At 44.4% G+C, this 21120-nt stretch overlaps 2 protein-coding genes and 2 non-coding genes across 4 annotated transcripts; 2 read left to right on the forward strand and 2 right to left on the reverse strand.

Moving 5' to 3' along the window:
• Nucleotides 1–737: 737 nt before the first annotated feature.
• On the reverse strand, nt 738–7847 carry SLFN14 (schlafen family member 14). Its single transcript, XM_028498098.1, has 4 exons — nt 6775–7847; nt 5381–5509; nt 3740–4454; nt 738–1763 (listed from the first exon to the last, which is right to left on the reverse strand). The coding sequence occupies exons 1-4, from the start codon at nt 7832–7834 to the stop codon at nt 929–931; spliced, it is 2739 nt and encodes a 912-aa protein (XP_028353899.1). The 5' UTR covers nt 7835–7847; the 3' UTR covers nt 738–928.
• An 8514-nt stretch (nt 7848–16361) lies between these two features.
• On the reverse strand, nt 16362–19159 carry LOC102991467 (kanadaptin-like). The gene is given in 6 exon segments (XM_055089787.1): nt 16362–17384; nt 17387–17568; nt 17570–17815; nt 17817–18586; nt 18588–18941; nt 19151–19159. Coding segments are annotated over 6 exon segments (2310 nt in total). The 3' UTR covers nt 16362–16635.
• Nucleotides 19160–20249: 1090 nt separating this feature from the next.
• On the forward strand, nt 20250–20346 carry LOC112066057 (Z30 small nucleolar RNA). The gene has a single exon (XR_002892416.1). It is a non-coding gene; the product is annotated as a Z30 small nucleolar RNA (small nucleolar RNA).
• A 274-nt stretch (nt 20347–20620) lies between these two features.
• On the forward strand, nt 20621–20717 carry LOC112066059 (Z30 small nucleolar RNA). Its single transcript, XR_002892418.1, has one exon. It is a non-coding gene; the product is annotated as a Z30 small nucleolar RNA (small nucleolar RNA).
• Nucleotides 20718–21120: the final 403 nt, after the last annotated feature.

A 21120-nucleotide genomic window follows, 5' to 3' on the forward strand; every position in this document is an offset into this window, starting at 1 on the left:
TTAGCAGACCCCTGTTCTCTCCATTCCCTCAATCCTCCTCCACTTTTGACTCTATTTTTAGAGAATTCACACATTTCCCATTCTCCGAATGTTAACACGCTGGTATCTTTTGCTTCATCAAAAACTAATTAATTGCTGAACTTTATTTTCTCCCATCTAAAAGTACCCTAAAGCCCCCAAGGAAAGGTAAAAATGATGAAATATCAGGTAGCTGAAGCAACAGGAGTAAGGGGGGAGGTTCTTCTGTTCAATCCAGTATCCGGAGAGCCGACCACTAGGTTCAGACTGGCTGGCTTGGTGGCCTAAGCAGTTCAGAGAGGCAGCTAAGAGCACTTTTCCAAGCCCCGCCTGCTCTTCCACCTCTTGGAAAGATGATGGGCTTTATCTGAAATTATAGCCAAAAAGAATATTTCCTCACTTTCTCCTGGATTTGTGCCTGGAGGGCACCCTACCCCACCCCCAAAATAGGCCAGCAAGGCTGGGGTGCGTTAGAAGCACCGGAAGATGGAGGTATAATAAAGGATGCATTAGGACGGTAAGTCAGGGTGTATCCTGGAAAGCCTTGAAAATTAGTTTGGTTTGACTGCGGGGACTCCCTGGGGATACATTAGCAGGGATGTCACAAAATCAGTTCTCTATTTGAGGAGGACTTCTGTGGTTGACAAGATGGAAGCTGGATTGGACTAGAAAAACCAGAGACAAGGCATCAATGATAAGTATCAGGGAAGAGGTGGAGTGGAGTGGGAAAAGGACAGTGACACTGCAAACAGACCGAAAGGCCCAGTCCCAAGAGACATTTATGTGGCTCCATGCTATTCTGACTGTGCCTTGATTTCCTCACTTGTAACACATGAAAAGGCATAGCTGCCACCTGCCCGGGAGCAGGGACTCTGCTCTTTCTCCCTTCCTGTACTGTTTGAAATAATTTTCAGAAGGTTGCCCTCTTTTCATAAAGCAGGTAGAGGTGTTTAATGGCTCTCGAGGCAAAAGAGAGCTTAAGAACTTCCTCTGACAGGGCATATTCTGGACTAAGCCCAAACACAATGTTCCTCTCCAGGCCTGAAAACTGCTGAATACTGTCTAAAACGATGTGACCATCCAAAACACCAGAGACCTGGCTGAACACGACCTTCGCTGCTCCGTGGGTCTCAAATAATTCCATCGCTCTTAGTAGCGCAAGCTCATAGCGTCCTCTGTCTTCCCCTCTCCTGCACAGAATTGCTATATCTTTGGGCAGATATCCACATTGGAACAGGTTGTGACATCTTTCTGCCACGTGTTTCGCAATTTCTTCTGTGGTCAGGTTCGTCTCTGTCTCACACACCCCAGGCAGAGCCTGAGCGCACATTGCTTCCTCGTAAGCAGATTCCCTAAACGATGCCAATGTGTCTGGAGACACGTTGGGGTGAGGATTTTCTTTGATCCTCTTCATTTCTTCTTTCATCAGCATTGCTATTTCCAGAGCACAGTGGATCCCACTGGTGATTGTTTTTCGAGGAAACTGACCAGATGGAGGGGGAAGGCCATTGATATCTGGGTGACGGACTTGGAAAGGGTCCAGAAAAAGCCAGAGAATCCCGTGGTGAAGGTTTTCACTTCCAGCACCCCTCACCTTTGGATGGGTGATGCTCCTAGCCTTCATGTACCAGTCACCATATTTACTGCAGAAATTCTCTGTCTCATCCATCACTATGTGTTTGATCTTTGGGAACTCCCCTCGCATGAAAGTTTTCCGGGTCACAGCTTGGCAGGTGGTTTGCTGGCTGTAAGGATGAAGGAGAAAATAGGGCTTCAGGCATATAAACAAAGGAAATACCATGCATTTATTACTCTCTGGATTAGCATTAGAGACTGGTTCTCATCTGGAGACTGATTCACTGATTCAATAACTACAAAAATGCTCTACTTACAAGTTACCTGATAGAGAGAATACATAATTGCAAACCCTACTCTTTGGGGTTATCAAGTTAAAGCTGCATGCGAAACTTGAAATGAACCCAGGTAGGAGATTTTATTATTTCTACCATAGTCCATTTCTGCTGCTTGACAACCCCTGAAGGTAAATTCCTTACATCTAAAGGAAATCTCAAAAGGAATTTACACTTGTTACTACTATTTCTTTACTTTCTGTCTTTTTTAGAGCTGGAGAACAGTCACCTAGAGGCATATCATAATTTTCGTATGCAAGAGGTAGGGCTCATACAAGCTCCTCTAAAGAAAATTCTATTTCCCCACTTACTTGTAGTACAAAAGCAGAAGCCTCTTTAGATTTTGGTAAGGAAAACATTAAGAGGTTGCTGAGTTCCATGACATGTCAAGTAGGGTACCAAGTTTGCAGGGCTTTGCCTCTATGGAGCTACCAATCCTACTTACTTAGCTCGATTTTCCTTTATAGTATGTTTTAGTGTGTGTGTGTATACTTTTTTTTTTAAACAAACTGGGTTGTTTCTTGCCACCTCTAATTTGGATTCAAGTCATATCACCCATCCCTGCAGATGTGGGACTGCATGTGCAGCCCCTGGGGCTTTGCTCCCTATGTCCTGAATCATAACTATTCACGTTCCTCTCTTCCAGGTTGGACTCTGTAGACTTCTTGAAGAAAAGCATTGATTCTTAGTCATCTCCGTAACCCACTCACATTAAGTTCATAGATGTTGGTTGAATTGAATTTGCCTTTTGACGGGGGATATTTAAAAACTTACACCTGTAAAGCATAATAAAGAACGTAGCCTTTAACACAGTTTACAAGATCCTTCATAGTCTGGCATCTGCCTCCTTTCCAACTTCATCATCTGTCGCATACCCACAGTCCCTCATTGCTCCAGGCAGACCTACCATTCTGATTCTCTAATCTCCATGGCTTTGCACTTGCTGTGCCCTTTGCCTAAAAAGCCTCCATTTTATTCACTTCTCCTACTCACTTCTCAAGAAGGAAGTCAAGATCTCCTTCACTGGGGAGTATTTGCTGACCAATCTCCAGCCCAAGTTAAGCATATCTTTAGTATCATACTAGTTGCACAACACTCCCATTGCTTATTTTTCTCTTTGTCTCTCTTATTGGGCTTTGCGGCAAGGTCTGCAATATGTTTTTCTCCTCTAACACTGAATGTACACAGTACCTAGCATATAAATAGTGCTCAGAAAGATGAGTTGAATAAGTCAAGCAAATCAAAATTAAAAGCCCTCATTTTCTGGATTGACTAACAACCAATTTCTTTTACTAAATCGAAAGCGAAAGATTTAAATCAGAAGCAAATGTGCATGTTTTCTAAAATTATTGACTCAGAACAAGTCAAACAAGTAAAAATATTTTATAAACGAAATAAATGGTATTTAAATTCAAGTTCCCATTAGGTGTAATGTCTAATTGCCTGAAATACCCTATGACTTTAAAGCACTAAATATCAAGCAAAAAGTACATGTGAAACAAGATAGGTTCGTTTCAACCCTTCTTAAATTTAAGGCCATAGATTGTGGGGGGAAGATGTTTCTAGTTATATAAATTTAAAGTTATGCGCACGTAGCTAATTTCTAATGAGATGTTTAAGCCTGAACATTGCAAAGTGCCCTTTTCTAGCTCAACTACTTGATCATTTGCAAATGTGTATATAGTTTGGGCTCTTGTCCATATGCAGCAAAGGCATTGCAAAATCTTAAACTAAAGACACAAATTACTTGTGTGATACTGTTGAAAGACTGATTAAATATGTTTATTGTGTTTAGTTAGTGAAACTCTTACGTCACAAAATCCTTTAAGGCGTCACTTTCACAAACGTAGAGGATCTCTTCGGGCTTGCAGTGGAACAAGTCCTTAATTTTCTCCATGATCTTTATGGCCAGGGCCGTCTTCCTGGTTCCTGGAAAGCAGTGGAGGAACAATTCTCGTGTCTCCTGAAGGCTCTCTGAAAGCAGCTCACACTGCTCTGCTACAAGCAAATTGAAATATTCACAGCCCAGCTGGTCACTCAGAAGAGATCGAGAGCAGAGAGAGACCACGGTAAGGGCCTGCAACAAATTTTCCATTTCATCCTCATCAGCAAGCCTGTAGGATCGGGGATAGTGCATGGGCATTTCACCGGGTCTACACCATGTGCTGGGCAGGTATATCAGCCTTGGGATGACACACAGTTTCCCTGTGTAACCACCAACTGTTCCCAGTTTCTGCTTTAATTGACGAGCAGTGTTCCGGGCGTACACAAGCCCCCCAATCCACGTGGGGTCTGTTAAGATTGTATAGAGTACCAGGGGACTGTTCACTGCTATTAGGAGAGCATCACACAGGACATTGTGCTCCTTCCTGAAGCCAACATCACTAGCCCAGCTTTTGGAAAATATCACAAACCCCTGAGAACAAGGATGTATCTGTGTCTTCATTAATTTCTCCAGGCCTTTATGAGCTGAGAAGAGCTTCTTACAGAGGGATTCTGGTTTAAATTTTATCTCTTCCTGTGTCACTGAAAATTCAAGGAATAGAAGTTACTAAAATTTACAAAGGATATTTAAGTATTCCTGCAACATTGTAAGAAGAGATGAGCCTAGCCATGGAACTATGGGTTTCCTTGTCTGCAAAGAAAGCACCTCCTCTTCGTAGGCCAGGGCTGAGAAGTCCCTGTTTCTGGCAGCTCTCATACAGGGGAAGGCAATCAGGGAGGGGTCTTCACAGAACAGCCTTCTAGCACTCTGTCCTCAACCCCAAATGGTCCTGTAGTACTAGGAAGGTATTCCTTCCTGTTAAGGGTGTGTGTGTGTGTGTGTGTGTGTGTGTGTGTGTGTGTGTGTGTGAGAGAGAGAGAGAGAGAGAGAGTGACAGAGAGAGAGACAGAGAACCTGATGCTTTTGGGAAACTAAGAACTTTCCTTTTCCTGTGGCAATTTTGCCCCCCTGGGATATTTGGCAATATCTGGAAATGTTTTGATTTTTCATAGCTGGAGAGGTGCTACTGGCATCTAGTGGCTAGAGGCCAGCAATGCTGCCAAACATCCTACAATTCTCAGGGCAGCCTCCCTCAACAAAGAATTATCTGATCTAAATATCAATAGGGTCAAGACAGAAACTCTGCCTTAGGAAGAGTCTAGGTGACCCCATGGCTCACCTCCTTCTGCCTTGGAAAGCCAGGGGGCAGCTCTTCCAAATTTATTCCCTCATATTTGAAGAACAAAAGCCATCTGTGACTGGAAGCCCAAAACGCACAGAGGTGTAGGGTGGATTTGATGACTGAAATCAAGAATTTGCCGTGTATATTAATTCAGGACAATTGTGTCTGCTAAGCCCTACATTTGACCTTCTCTAAGGAGAAAGGCTTGGACTAATTGCTACCAATTCCTCCCAACTTAATTTTAGAAAATAAGTAATCCCCTCAGCTGAGATCAAGAAGGAATACCTGGAAACAAGCGTTGTTGTAGAGCCCCCTTAAATTCCAGGACTTTGATGGGAGATGATGGGCTTCTTGGTGTAGGTGAAGCTGGTGAAATCAGGTGAAGGCTGTAGTCTGCGGCCAAATTGGAAGGAGCTAAACAAATCCATGGAGAGTTGTTTCAGATGAAAAAAAAAAAGTAAAAGAATGTTTCTATTGCTCTTCCTACTGTTGACATATGGTGTGTGTCATGCCTGAGCTGTTCTCATTCTTTCTATGCCTCAAACAGTTCACATATGTTAGGAAAAGAGGTCTGGGACTCCTGTAGGGCAATGCATCTTCTAAGTCACCTGTGACTTATCTTGGGCAAGTCATTTCACCTCTGTCCTGCAAGGGTGAGCAGGTGATCCCTAAGGTTCCTTCCAACTCTAATATTCTGGTTCCAGGTCACCTCTAAGAAGAAAAGGCTTCCAGTAGTGGTGGTAGTGGTGGGGGTAGGGTGGTGTCAGAAAAAGTAAGCACAGTATTTTTAAAATATTATTATCGTTGTTAAAGTCCCCCCCCCACCCCAAAGTTTAGATGGAATGGAAGGTGGTAGGATCTCTAGTTTGGGGTTTATGTGTGTGTGTGTGTGTGTGTGTGTGTGTGTGTGTGTCTGTGTCTGTGTGTGTCTGTGTGTGTAAGTGAACTCAAACAAGTTTAAGATAAGAGAAAGTATCATCCAATAAAATCACTGAAATCTTGATCTGAGCTTCTTTTATCAAATCTGGAACTTACTGACCATGAAGGCAAACCGATAAACTTCATTCAGCCCGTAAGTCCTTCATGGATTGATCTGAAATCACCAGGGCTGATGCTCAGCAAACTGTAAGGGAGTGAAAACACAAGGAGTCCTCCTCCCCCACCACCATCCCCTCCCCAGCACCTTCTTTTGTGTTAAGTTTTTCTCCACTTGGTGGTGCCCTCAGCCTAGTGGTTCAAGGTACTGGCTGCTAATGTTACTGAAACAATTCAAATTTGTCAACAAGTTTCCCTTGAAAGAATTAGTGGAGAGTCTTTCTTAAACAATGTTTCTCTGAAATATCGTCTTTAGAGAGAGACTATTGATGAATGTTTTAGACTAAGACTATCAGCCTGCAATTTTTTTTTCAGCAGACCTTTACAGTGCATAAAAAGGAACTTTCATGAATTCATGACTGACGGCATACTATAACTTTCCCCAAAGAGATGAAAATCCAAGCATTCCAGTTCATATTCTGAGTCTTTGGAACTAAAAATGTTAGAAAATAGCCCTTTAATAGAAGATTTGTAAGCAAAACCAGCTTTCTATTCTCTAACCAAAATATTGACCAAATACCCAAAAGAAGGCAGAGAAGGGGTCCCTCCCTGCCGACTGGACAGTGACTTCTTGTCTGCTTTACCTGATTGAATATCCAGCATCATGGCTACCCACTGCTCAGCCGTCAGCCTTGTGACAGAATTGTCCCTGATGACCCAGGAATCCGGGGCCTCTGTGAATACTACACAGCAGAAGGGCTCCACGTGTACCACACAGACATGACCATACAGGACATCTTTTTGGTACACATTCAAGATTTTGGTAGTGAAATTCACCTTTGGCTTCTCACAGCAGAAGTGGAATGTAGGCAATTTTTCTATGCAGTTTTCTATTTCTTTTTTTAATAATACAGGGTTCACTTTTTCTCTCTTACATCCAAACACTTCTTTGCTCTTATCATCCACCCCGATAATTAGGTATCCCCCATGGGTGTTGGCAAATGCAGAAACATAATGGGGCAGCATTTCTTTAACCCGAGGGACGATCTTTTTGGTGGTGAACCTTTTAAGCTCGACCTGTGTGGACTCACTGAAGTCGAGTTTCTCCTTATACATGAGTTTATCTTTTTTAACAAATTCTGAGGCACACATCCTCATATCTTCTTCTTCCTGAATGTATTTGTCAAGAGCTTTCTGAGAATGCAGCTCCTGCACCTTTGATCTTCCTCTTTGAGCTCTGGACTGCTTCTCTCGGAGGAGCTCCAGGGCACTGCTGGCACTCAAGTTGACGGTGGAAGTCACAGCTCTCTGAAATAAATTGGAGCGCAAGCTGCAAATCCTTAGGGGGAGGCTGAAGACATCTGGGCTCCATGACTTCACAAAAATCATAAGATTGTGCCCCTGCTGCATGTAGTCAAGGTATTTCTGTGAACCTGAAGGGAGGAGCTTTTGAAAAGAAGTTTCCAGGTCCTGTCCCAGCCCATGGAATCGGTAACTGTAGGTTTTATCATCAATCTCTGCTTTGATCATACCCCCTCCAGAATTTAACAGTGCACATGTCGCTTGGATGATTTTAGAGTTCTCAGTTCTTTTCAAATAGCTATTGGTCATCTTCTTCCTGTTTTCTTCTCCAAGAGTGACTTTGCCCACTTCTACAATTATCTCGGGATAGAGCATTTCCGTATCCATCTTGAGACTCTCCATCTCGGCAGCCCTTCTGTGCCCCAAACAATGACAGAAAGGGGTTCCAGTAAATAATTAGGACAGAAACGTTGCTTCTACGTTAACAAGAATTCCAGAGATTACAAAATTTTCTTCAAAGCTATAGATTATTTGAGATACATTTTAACATTGGAAATCATCTTTGATACTACTGTTTTCTCACAACTTTGCCAAGACCTTTAGCCTTCACAGCATGAACAGGAATAGATAAACAACTGAATGCTTAATATTTTACCATAATGGAAAAAGTGCTGAACTTTTAGCCATTTTTCATTTAAAATCAGGAAGCACCAACAGTGAGCCCAGATATAAAGGGCATGGGTTGGCACAGGAGCCAAAGCAAATTTCACAGAAGTAGTAGTTGCCATCAGAAGATGCTCCTATTTATAATTCAGAGGGGAAAGAAGAGAAGACAACAAAGAACCAAGGCAGTATAGCTTTGGAGTATATTTGATGTAGAAGATCTGGCTATAAAAACAAGCATAAATCTTGGTATTCTTTATGTGCTATTTCATACATTTAAAAAAGCCTTATTCTACTCCTGAAAGAATAACAATTGATACCAAATGCAGAAATCTTTTAAGCTCTTCAGGCATTCTTCTAAAAGTACATTTCTTATACAGTGTGATGCAGGAACAGGAGTTTTCCATCCCTCCTAATAGTTCTGCCTGTGCTGTGGGGACCTCTAAGACTGGGGAATGGACATGAGCCTTTGAGACGTAGATATTAAACTGTGGTCAACCTCCTTTTGCTTCCCAGACCAGAAAACAGCCACCTACATTGAAGTTAGCACCCTGGAAGCAGATGGTTCAGAGACAGCCCCCTTAGTCTTTGTTAACTGCAAAATAAAATATTTACTAACCCAAACCAAAATTCTTCCTCTAGAAGAAGGGAACCCATTTTTTCCTGTGTGATATCTGCTAAGCAGAGGCCATGTGGGTGTTGTTTATATCCACCAGGAGGGGAAAAAGCAGGCATCCAGCAGGATGGGTCGTCTCCTGCTGTTAGTTTTCCTTGGTTGCCTTCTCACTTCCTCCAGGCAAACCAAAATCAACCTGATGAATTGTTTTTTTCATAGGTGAGCACCTCCCATAGGCAAATGTAAATGTTTGGCTCTTGGAGAAATTTCTGATAAGATTCTATTATATCATAGAATCACAGAAGTGTTGGAAGGGACTTTAAAGATCTGGTCCAACCATCTGTCTTAAATACTCTCTGTAACAGGGGTCCCCAACCCCTGGGCTGCGGCCTGTTAGGAACAGGGCCGCACAGCAGGAGGTGAGCGGCTGAGCGGCGGCGAGCGAGGGAAGCTTCATCTGCCGCTCCCTATAGCTCCCCATCACTCGCATTACCGCCCGAACCATCCCCCTCCCCCCTCCCCCCTCCCCCTTCCCCAGTCTGTGGAAAACTTGTCTTCCATGAAACCGGTCCCTGGTGCCAAAAATGTTGGGGACTGCTGCTCTATAATACTAGCAACTCTGAACAAATTGCTTTCCGGCAACTGCTTGAACACCTCCAATAACAACGAACTCATTATCTCTCAAATTAGTCCCCGTCTGTTTTCTGACAGCTCTGTTAGAAATAGCTTCCTTATTTTCAGCTGTAATTTGTCTCCCTATAACTTCCACCTGCTGGGACTCACAAACAAATCTAATTGCTTTTGAACTAGCAGAACTACACTCTCATGACTCCCAGGTCCCATTGATGTTACTTGGTTGCTGATAACAACCATGATAGATACAAAGTTTTCTGAGAGTCTAGCTCCATATGAACATCTGCTCCACATTTCCCCAAATTTCTCACTCATTCTCCTTTACAAGTTGCTCCTGAGCTATGATTTTACTAAGCTCTTCATGCTCTCAGACATGAACTGAGAGGAATGAGATTTTAAAAAAAATTTTTTTTTTTTTTTTACCTGATGCTCTTGCTTTTCCTCTTGTTGCTTCAGTTCCACATCTGGCTTTGGTCTGAATGTTTGCCTTCTGTCACAGCCCCTGTTGCCCTTTGATATCAGCCTGGGAGGAGCAGGAACTCTGCCAGACTCCCCTAGTCTTCATAACATTGACCCCTGAGGAAGGCTGATAAGGACTCAAAAAAAGCCTATGACAGGGCAGATTGGCAGGCCAGGGTCTGACCTCTGGGAGAGAATGAAGTATCAGTGGGAAAATTCAGGGGTTTTCAAAGTGAGGGGCCAAAGCTAAAACGTCCCTCCTCTAAAGGGCTGAGTGTTATTTCTATACATCATACAAGCATCTCCTGTCCCGGTTAATTTCATTTCAAAGCTCTACATTTATTTTAAATTAAGCTGTCCTGTACATATGAACAGGACATATGAACAATATTAACCTATGCTATCACCTTCCAAACTGTCTGTTCTATTTACTTTTATTCTCTTTTTCCTACTTTTCCTCTTAGTTGGACACAAGACCCAGCCTAGAAAAATACTCTTTGGTGAAGGTTTGGCTACCCCTGGGTGAGAGGATTACAGATGATTTTTCATTGAATTTCTTTTCCTTTCCTTTTTTTCTTTAACTTTTCTGTATTTTCTAAATGGTCTACAATGAACATCAATTGTTTGCGTAATTTAAAAAAACAATTAAGTGAAAAAAAATAAACAGGTAAGAGACAGTTATCTCTTTTGGGGATGCTGGTTAAACTGGAACAAGTGAATATTTGCCACCAATTATTGATGATGATGATGAACCTATAAATGTTAACTTACAAGGAAAAAGGGTCTTTGCAGATGTGATTAAGAAAGGATGTTGAGGGCTTCCCTGGTGGCGCAGTGGTTGAGAATCCGCCTGGCGATGCAGGGGACACGGGTTCGTGCCCGGGTCCGGGAAGATCCCACGTGCCGCGGAGCGGCTGGACCCGTGAGCCATGGCCGCTGAGCCTGCGCGTCCGGAGCCTGTGCTCCGCAACGGGAGACGCCACAACAGTGAGAGGCCCGCGTACCACAAAAAAAAAAAAAAAAAAAAAAAAGGATGTTGAGATGTGGGCCCTAAATCCAATCACAAGTGTTCTCCTAAGAATTCAGTAGAGGTACTTCCCTGGCGGTCCAGTGGTTAAGACTTCGTCTTCCAATGCAGGGGGTGCGGGTTCGATCCCTGGTCAGGGAGCTAAGATCCCACATGCCTCGCGGCCAAAAAACCAAAAACATAAAACAGAAGCAATATTGTAACAAATTCAACAAAGACTTGAAAAAATGGTCCACATCAAAAAAAATATTAAAAAAAAAGAATGAGGTAGAGAGAGATTTGATACCTACAAAAGAGAAGGGGGCAATGTGACCACAGAGGCAGAGATTAGAGTGATGTGGCCACAAGTGAGGGAATGCCGGCAGGAACAGGAAGCTGGAAGAGGCACAAAATGTATTCTCCCCTAGAGCGTCTGAGGGGAGCACAGCCCCTGCTGACACCTTGATTTCTGCCCTCGTATGTCAGACTTCTGGCTGTGAGAGAATAAAATTTTGTTTTAAACAACCAAGGTTGTGGTAATTTGTTACTGCAGCCACAGGAAACTAACATACTTCTCTCCCCATAAGTCAAACCATCATACAACTCTTTGTTTCTACTCCAATTTGCTTATGATGAAATGGCATTCTGAAATAGGTTTCTGAATACCCCCTCGGGTTTTTTGTTTGTTTGTTTTTTGTTTTTTGTGGTATGCAGGCCTCCCTCTGCTGTGGCCTCTCCCGCCGCGGAGCACAGGCTCCGGACGCGCAGGCCCAGCGGCCATGGCTCACGGGCCCAGCCGCTCCGCGGCATGTGGGATCCTCCCAGACCGGGGCGCGAACCAGGTTCCCCTGCATCGGCAGGCGGACGCGCAACCACTGCGCCACCAGGGAAGCCCCGGGTTTTTTTTTTTAACTGAGGTTACTGTTCCTATGAAGTTCTGCTTTGCTGGCATGACACTTTGTACCTGTCTGGCTCAAAAGTTATTTCCAGGATAGGAGGCAGAATACATACTATGACGAATAATCAGCACAGCAACATAGTAAACTGAAAAGGTCTGCTCTCAGCTTCAACTTTAACCCTTTTTCTCTCATGTCATTTCCAAATTCAGTCACACTTTTATTTCATTCAATTTTAAAATTTATTATTATTATTATTTTCTTATTTCTTGGCCGTGCCACGCGGCATTTGGGATCCTAGTTCCCCAACCAGGGATCGAACCCGCGCCCCCTGCAGTGGAAGCACAGAGTCTCAACCACTGGACCGCCAGGGAAGTCCCCAGTCTCATCTTTAGTTCTTCTATCTACCTTAATTCTCAGCTTCACTCTCACACTGAAATCCTTCTGATAGCACTTACTTTTAGAAAGATTAAAAGGACCGTCATTTACTGGACATATGCATTTGGGCACAAGGGACCAAGCTGGCAGTGTGGCACATGATACGGAACCTGAGATTACATGGCCAGTTAAGTGGAAGAGCTGGCATGCAAAGCCAGGTCTGTTTAATACAAATGCTCCTACTCCTTCCACTGCCTTTCAAGTTTGGGATTCTGGATTGCTTTGGAGTCTTCAAAATCTGAAATCTACCTAAGTACCTCCTTTTTCCTTCCCAATCAACAGGAAGGACATTTTTTGGGCAGAAGAACTAGGAACTGTATTGTCTTCTCCTTCTTATTCTTTAATGTACTATTAGGGATCAGATCAGGAGAAGGAAGGATAATGTGAAAGATGAGCAAAGAGGGCTTCTCTTCCTTCTTCAGAGTTCCTTAGTTAAGTCCTCTGGCTATGAATAGTACGTTATCGGGCCAGGGAGGAGCTCACATTCTGGCTCTGATACCTCAGAGCAAATGTCCATGATACAAAGCAACTTGAAATCAGTAGCTTGTACAGTGATTTTTTTCTAGCTCTTGGGAAAATGATCTGGCCACACTGCTGACAGTTGGCTAAGAACTAGAGCTCCCAATTTATTTGTGTTTATTCACCGAGCATTTCAATTTATCAGCAGAGATAGGTATAGCACAGCTTTCCTGGTCAGTAGACACAAACTGCCAAATACCAGCCTCCATCTCACTCTCAATTCATTTGTCAAGATGATTTGGCCAGAATAGCAGACTAGATAGCATGGTGACCAAGAGTGACAGTGCTGGTTCTACCACGCCACCACCTGACTCTGGGTAAGTCTCCTTTCATTCATTCTCTCATTCAGTCAGCTGTTTTTTTTAAGCACCAAGGGCCTTGAAATCCTAGCTCTAGCACTTTTTAGCTTAGAAAGCTTCGTTAAGATAATCCAAACCTCACATTCCTTCTTTGTAAAGTGGAGATAATAATAGTGCCTTCTCCATACAGTTCTTGTGAGAATGAAGTGCGATGATGTATATAAAAAGGTTAGCATGGTGCCTGGCATATGACGTCAGCTTTTCATTCAATAATCAGTTACTAAGCACTTACTGTGTTCTGAACATGGTACTATGTCCTGGGGCCACCCATCATTTCCACCATTTAGTGACTGCCTTCTTTGGGCCAGATCTGCAACTTTGATGATCTCAAATTGTCCTCGTGACAACTTATAACACATGCATTATTACTGTCTTATAAATGAAGAAACTGAGTTCAGGGAAGTAAAGCTGAAGATTACACACCTAGTAAGTAGCAGAGCTGGGATTTGGACTCCTATCTATCTGATTCCAAAACCCATTTACTATCATTCTGCCGTGCAGCCTTTACTGTTAGCAAGAAGAATAAGACACATGTCCTGTTCACAACCTAGAGGGGGAAAACGTGTATTAAAGAACTCATTGCAATACAACATATGCGATAACACCAGGTATTATCGCATTGTTCTCATTCAGTTCTCATAACAGCTCTGTGAGGTAGGTACTGTCATTATTCCCTTTTCACAGATGGGGAAACTGAGGAACAGAGAGTTTATGGTGCTTGCAAATACTATAGTCCATATGCATGACCACTACACTCTAGTGCCATTCTGGAGAGCTAGAAACATGAACAGTGTGCTTGGGGTGTTCTAAGGACTGACAGTGACTATGCTTGTGAGAACAAGATAAGATTTCATAAATGAGATGGTATGTGAGCTGAAACCTGCAAGTAATGCACCAAGTTGAGGGCTTCCTTGGTGGTGCAGTGGTTAAGAATACGCCTGCCAATGCAGGGGACATGGGTTCAAGCCCTGGTCCGGGAAGATCCCACATGCCGCGGAGCGACTAAGCCCGTGCGCCACAACTACTGAGCCCGCGTGCTGCAACTACTGAAGCCTGCGCGCCTAGAGCCCGTGTTCCGCAACAAGAGAAGCCACCGCAATGGGAAGCCTGCGCACCGCAACAAAGAGTAGCCCCCACTCGCCGCAACTAGAAAGCCCGCGCACGGCAACGCAGCCAAAAATAAAATAAATAAAATACATTAAAAAAGGACTAACCTCATTTCCATAAAGACAAGCAAAAAAAACTTACCATAAAAAAAAAAGAGTGCACCAGGTTGAGAAAGGGCGATGGAAAAGGAAGGGGAAAACCAGGCAGAGGAAACAGCACTTGCAAAGGCCCATTCTCTTCACTGTCTAAAGTCTATCCTCAAAGTACAATGGGGGTCCTTCATAGGTCTGGTACAGAGGACATTCCATTTTTCTCCATTTATTTCCTCATATCTTTCTCCCCATCCCTATCTGACACTCATCACATTCCTCCTGCTGTCCTTCATATGCCACCTCTCCATTTCTTACTAGCTCTCACCTGGACCATTGCAATCACTTGGCAATAGCTTCCCCTTCTTTCACTCTGCCTTCCTTCAATCTACTTAAAAACACAGTTGCATATTGAGTTTTCAGCTCTGATCACCCATCTCCTCAGACTCTGAAATCTTTAAATCTCCCTCTTTCTCCAGAGTAGTCTAAACTACATAGCCAGCAAGCCACTATCTTTAACAAAGTCTTGCACTGTCTTTCAAATCTCTTATCACCCCCTTTCTTTACGCTAACACTGGTCCTCAAACTTTGGTGTGAATCAGAATCTCCCCTGGGGTACTTATTAAAAATATACACGCCTGGCTTCCAACTCCAGATTCAACCTTAATGATTCTGTAAGTCTGGATTGTGGGAGTTTGTCGTTTGGTTTTGATGCTGGGGGACATCTATGTTGTTAAGTTTCCTCCTGGTATTTCCAACTCACTGAATTTTGGAAAACACTACACCAGTTTCAACTTTACCTAAATTTGGTAAGCTCCCCTATGCTTTCTCATTTAATTCGGGAGTTAAATTATTTTCTCCCAGAATCTCCTAATTCTCAAATCCAACGCATCTTTCAAGGCCCAGATCAAATGCCACCTCTCGCAGGAAGTCTTTCTTGCTCTCTTTCGCAGTTCTTTGATATTTAGTGGCACGTCTTGCTTATTCAGGAAGCGTCCAAGCCCCTGACAAGCCAATGAGTTTCTCCTGGACGGGGAGAGAGGGACACATTCATCAAAGTCCACCCCAACCCCTAGCCCTCAGGCGGGAATTCGGCGCAAGCACGGAACTGTCCGAACACTGACTGAATCGATAGTTCTTCCTAGAAAGCCAGGGCACACACACCCTCTACAGCCCGCCTCAGATGCCCTTCCCCAGTTGTGAAACGAGGCACCAGCAAAACCACTCCGGATGACAGTCTCCCCAAGGTCGGAGATCAGGGAATTGGAGGGCGGGCGGGGACTACTCAGGGTCTAGCTTTTAACTTTGAGGACGTAGCCCGCCACGCCAAGAAGAGACGACAAAGGCGCCTGCGCCTTCCGGCCCGCTCCCACCCCCGACCCCGGCGTTCGCCTAGCCCTCCGATTGGCTGCTCCTCGTACCAGCAGAGCCTCAGGGCTGCGGCCCACGTGGTCCACTGGCCGTCGCGGGATTGGTTGCCCGGATCGGGCTGCTACGGCAGCCGGCGGGGTAGCGAGGTGGAGCAGTGGGAAGCCCCAAGCCGGTACCTCTGGGGCTGAGCGGCGGCGGGTGGGCTGCGGTCAGCCTCAGCAGGCCTGGGCAGGCCTCCTGAGAGTCTAGGGCTTAAGAGTTTTGGAGGGTTCGCAAAGCGGGCTGCGGACCCCCTGCCTGAGGCTTTGGTTTGTGCCCTGGATCCGGCCTTGTGTTTCCCCAGAAGGATGGCGTCTCCGTCTTTCCTGAAGTTGGTGGGGTTTGGACGTTATTATTATTATCAGCAGTAGTATTGTTATTGTTGTTACTATTATCGTTTTGAGGATACACCGTGTATAAGTATTGGTGGTCCTGCGCAGGGCGCCATGCAGAATGCCATGAGTTAGAAGCTGGAGGACGGAGGGCTTAGAGATGCTTGAGGGACGTCCTTAACCTACGTGAAATGTTGGAGGTAAGTCGGCTTTATAAACTGTGCTGATGCTTGTATAATCCAGGCGCTTAGGGTTTAGTAGGGAGGGTCGTTCACTGACTGAATTAAACTCTCGCTTATTGAGCCGCCTTGTGTGTCCCAGGCATCATTCTGAGTGTAATGGATGCAAAGGCCAGTAAGAAGAAGTCCTGGTTCTTTTTTTTTTTTTTTTTTTTTTTTTTTTATTTAACAGAGTCATGTCTCTCACTTTACTAATTCTCAAAATATATGGTTCCATTTTACATACATACACAAACACTTTTAAACATAAATACCAAATTCAAGAGAATCAGATGGGTAGATAAATTTAGGAAGCCAAGAGCACAGAAGAAAAGGCCAGTCACCAGATTTTACAAATGATCATCTGAACTCCTTCTCTGGACATTCAACTTGATATATTACCCTAAATATCCCATGTCACATGGTCCACAAGGTCTTCCTTTAGGATTCGGAAGCAATCAATAGCCATACTTATCATTAAGATGGGTCCTGCCATCTCCACTTTGGCCTTCAGGTGGGACCCACACACAGTCATCTGGATCATCTTCTGGATAGTTGGAGGAAAGTGTCAGTGGAAGTTTGCCTAGACCAGGAGCTTGCTTTTTCTTCAATTCATCTCTGCTTTTCTCATATTCATTTTTTGATGCTGAGCGTTCCTCACACGATGCAGCTGTCTCTCTAATCTCTTGGTAACCTTTATTCTGTTCCACTTGGCCGAGTTGAGACATGTTTTCATGATTTTTTGTTTCTTTAGAACATGTGAAATCTGTGGGAGGACCTGCTTCCTGCACTGCTCCTTCTGGCTCTATCTCCTGCTGTAGCCTACTGCTTCCCGCCTCCATTTTCTCCTTTTCATGCTCCTCCTTTTCTTTCTCCTCTTGCTCTTCCTCCTCTTGCTCTTCCTCCTCCTCCTCCTCCTCCTCCTCTTCTATAGGCTCATCCTTCATTCTCATTAGAGTTGGAGGGAGTTCTGGGCACTTGGGGGGTAACTTCCCTATTGTTCCACTTCTTAATTTGAATTTGCTTCCTCCTTTCATGGCACCAAAGAGAGGCAGTGTAAGCTTTTTAGCTTTGTTTTCTCCATCTGTAGCCTGACTTTCAGTTTTTTTTAGTTCTGGAATCTCTGCTGGCTTTACAATTTTTATCAACCCTTTAAGTCTCTGTTGTTCTTTTCTCAGTTCAGAAGTTCTCAGGTGAAGTTTTCTTCCGAGACACACCATTCTAATGCATTCCCTGATTTCATTTCTGACATGAACGCATCTAAAGAGTCCTGAGATGGTGACTCTGATAGAGCTTTGCCGGAGGCTTTCAATCTCTCAGAAATTTCAGAGAGTTTCTTTTCAGCATCATTTAACTTTGCAACCAATGATTCGAAGGTCTCTGGCTTCTCGGTTCAGACGCTTCTTTGCAACCAGGCCAGTCCGATCAAGAAATGTGTCATCATCACTATCATAAAAGTCTTCATCTTCCCAGTTCTTGGCTTTCCTTTTCCGAGATACTGCCTCCTGCCGCAGCAATCCCAAAGTATCAAGGATTCGACAAGCTTCCAGTGAGCACTGGATCATTGCCTCTTTTTCCTTTCCTGAGTGAATAGCCTCAGCCACTAGCTGTTTTCCAGTTGAATCATCCACAGGTAATCACCCTGCAAAGCCAAGTGCTTTGACCCTGTTCATCAAATTCATATTCTAATTCTTCTCCTTCTCAGTCAAAAAAACCTTGGAGAGCCTTTTTTGGATCCTTCATATAAAAGGCCTCTCTTTCCTGCTGAAACTCTAAGACAATGGGGTTCTCTTCAGCCTCATCCTCTACAGCATCTTCTCCCATTCCCCAAGTGCAGCCCATTTCATCATCTTGACTACTAGTATTTCTCTTTCTTTCAGCTGTATCCGTTTCCTCTTCTTCATCTGAGTCTTCTCCCAGAATCATCTTCTCCAACATCATTTGTTGCTGCTTGCGCAATTCCTTCAATTGCGTTACTGTCAACTCAGATTCTGCCTCTCTGTCTTCCTCTGGTCCCTGAAAAAGAAAGAGCAGGGTGCTGCCTCCAAAGCGAACATGCCCGACGTGGACCCGACAATAGGTGCGGTGGGGGATGTGGGTTTTGTTAAGAAAAGTGCCGTGGGTGCTTCCCAAATCGTAGAGGTAGAAGCCAGGCCCTTGGCCGTCGCATTCTGCCTCGGGACCGGACACCCTGTGCTGCAGCACAGCGTGGTAGCGAGACACCGAAGGAAGCTCCAGGCACACGTCGCAGCTAGCGAGCCTCCCAAAAAGACAGCAACTCATCCCTTTCAAACTCCGGGTGCCAAGGATGGTGCCGCCCTTCAGTGTCTCTAGGATGTAGGGGGCCGTGGCGGGGCCGCCCCACGGAGGCTCTCGGTAAGGGGGAGCCCGGGCCGGGCCGCCAGGGGAAAGGAGCCGCTGTGGGGGGCCGCGCCTGCTCCTCCGCTGGACCCCTAGTCTCCCCGCTGTACAGCAGGGCTGGCGGGACTTCAGGCTCCGCGGAATCGGAGTCCGGCAGCGCCGTGGTCCTTTCCTTATTTACCTCCTCAGGGTTTGAAGGATTGGTGGCCGGGGCTTTGCCCCGCACCGCCGGGGGCAAGGGCAGGCCTGGCTTCTTGAAGTCGCCATTGAGTTCCTGCGAAGCCAGCCGAAGTCCTGGTTCTTTAGGAGCTCTGTGTAATGGGGCTGGTGGGAGAGATGGGAGGTGGGGGACGTGAATGGGTGAATAATTGGCGTGTGATGCGTACTGTGGTGGGAAAAAGTGCTGTGGGAGTCAGAGGAGGGGATGACTGAGGGAGTTAGGGACCACTTAACAGAGACGGTGACGTTTGAACGAGGTTTTAGAACTACAGACTTTCTCCAGATTGAAAGGGGTAGGGAAGGCCCTCCAGACAGTGGAAAGCGTACTGAGGAAGAGAACTAGGAAAGTGTGCCCTCTGTGTGTGGCTGGAGCACACTTGGAGCTCTGCTCACAAGTTTCATGCTTTTAGACAAGGTTATTTAAGTTCCCTTAGCCTGTTTGCCTTTTGTAACGTGTACTTACTTCTGCAGAGGTTGATGAGATAAAGGCTGGAGCCTCTAAACAGGCACTTTACTAGTTTCCCTCTCTTTGTGGAATTCAGTTGCTGAATGGAGAACACAGACCATAGCTGTACGTTTTTAACTATGGAGTATCAATCTGTTGACATTTATAAATGGCTGAAGGGGCATGTTGTATCTCCAGAATTGTTATTTAGATACAATGCTGAAGAGCTGGATAGGTTGACATTGTTTTTGATCCCAGTACTTTAGCATAGCATGTCAGCGATAGTAAACCACGAGAAGGTGTCATTTAGAATAAATAAAATGCAGTCAGCTTTCTCATTCAGAAATTGATCATCCATGTTGTGAATTACCCAGGCTTTGCATTGTTTCCTTTATCTTGCCCATGGCCTGGAGAAAAATGAAATTAAACCTTGTATTTAGCTGGTAGTGGAAAAATATAAAGCTGGTAATCAGACCTCAGTTTCTCTTTCCAGCATTGCTGTTATTTTGCTATGGACCTTTGTCAAATCCTAGCCTTCCTGGGTCTTGGACTCTTTAGCAGACTCTTGTATAAAATTTTTATGACTATACTTTTCATCTTTGTTGGCAGCAGAATTGTAAATCAAATTGTATGTTAAATGAACTGGAGTTTACTTTATAAAGGATTTTAGGAGAAAATCTTTTCTAAAGATTTTGCTTTAGAACTAGATTATAAATCCCTTCACAGACATCCCTGAGATTTTATCATGCATGGTGTTCGGATTCACTAAAACAGGAAATGTTTTTGAACTGTAAATGCTTCTCCACTCTACTCTGTATTACAAAAATTTTTAAAAAGCACCTCCCAAACAAAACTTGCTCAAGTTTGCGTTTTTGTACAGCAGAGTTGCTTGAGGTGCATAGTGGAAGATCGAATATTGAAAGGCCACGGTTGCAACGTATCTAAAAAGAAGTCTTTTTTTTTCTCATGGGTAAACCTAAGTTTTCTTGGATGTGAAAATAGGGTGTTGGGCTGCTCTTAGATAATACAAGGAGGTGAAAAGCAATGATGCAATGATGAGTGAAGTATAGTCTGACCTGGTATTGCCATTGCTTCAGTGTTGGCTTTGACCAGGGTATGACCCCTTAATCTTCTCTCTGAGCTGATTCTGGTTGTGGTTTTTCCACTTGGTGTGTTCTAGCCTGTTTGGATACTGGTTTTATTATGTGTAAGAGTGTTTAATATTCTTTTGAATTACTGATACTTTCCTGGTTTTTTTTGTAGGTTGAGGTGAAAAATACGGCTTTGATATCTTCATGGAAAACTGCATTATTTCAATCCTGAATCTGGTTCGTCTCATGGGTAAACCTAAGTTTTCTTGGATGTGAAAATAGGGTGTTGGGCTGCTCTTAGATAATACAAGGAGGTGAAAAGCAATGATGCAATGATGAGTGAAGTATAGTCTGACCTGGTATTGCCATTGCTTCAGTGTTGGCTTTGACCAGGGTATGACCCCTTAATCTTCTCTCTGAGCTGATTCTGGTTGTGGTTTTTCCACTTGGTGTGTTCTAGCCTGTTTGGATACTGGTTTTATTATGTGTAAGAGTGTTTAATATTCTTTTGAATTACTGATACTTTCCTGGTTTTTTTTGTAGGTTGAGGTGAAAAATACGGCTTTGATATCTTCATGGAAAACTGCATTATTTCAATCCTGAATCTGGTTCGGTTCCCTTATTGACTTATTACTATATTAAAAATGTTTATTGGGCTTCCCTGGTGGCGCAGTGGTTGCGCGTCCGCCTGCCGATGCAGGGGAACCGGGTTCGCGCCCCGGTCTGGGAGGATCCCACGTGCCGCGGAGCGGCTGGGCCCGTGAGCCATGGCCGCTGAGCCTGCGCGTCCGGAGCCTGTGCTCCGCAACGGGAGAGGCCACGGCAGA

Source organism: Physeter macrocephalus, chromosome 14 (genome assembly GCF_002837175.3).
Source record: "Physeter macrocephalus isolate SW-GA chromosome 14, ASM283717v5, whole genome shotgun sequence".
NCBI classification, from domain to species: Eukaryota; Metazoa; Chordata; class Mammalia; order Artiodactyla; family Physeteridae; genus Physeter; species Physeter macrocephalus.

Excerpts from the sequence above, each read along its gene's own strand:
- SLFN14 (XM_028498098.1), bottom strand. The coding sequence starts at position 7,834 with ATGGAGAGTCTCAAGATGGATACGGAAATGCTCTATCCCGAGATAATT. Across the intron at positions 5,510-6,774 it reads GATGCTGGATATTCAATCAG|CTCCTTCCAATTTGGCCGCA; the intron begins GTAAAGCAGACA and ends GGATTTGTTTAG. Across the intron at positions 1,764-3,739 it reads GCCTTAAAGGATTTTGTGAC|CCAGCAAACCACCTGCCAAG; the intron begins GTAAGAGTTTCA and ends TCATCCTTACAG.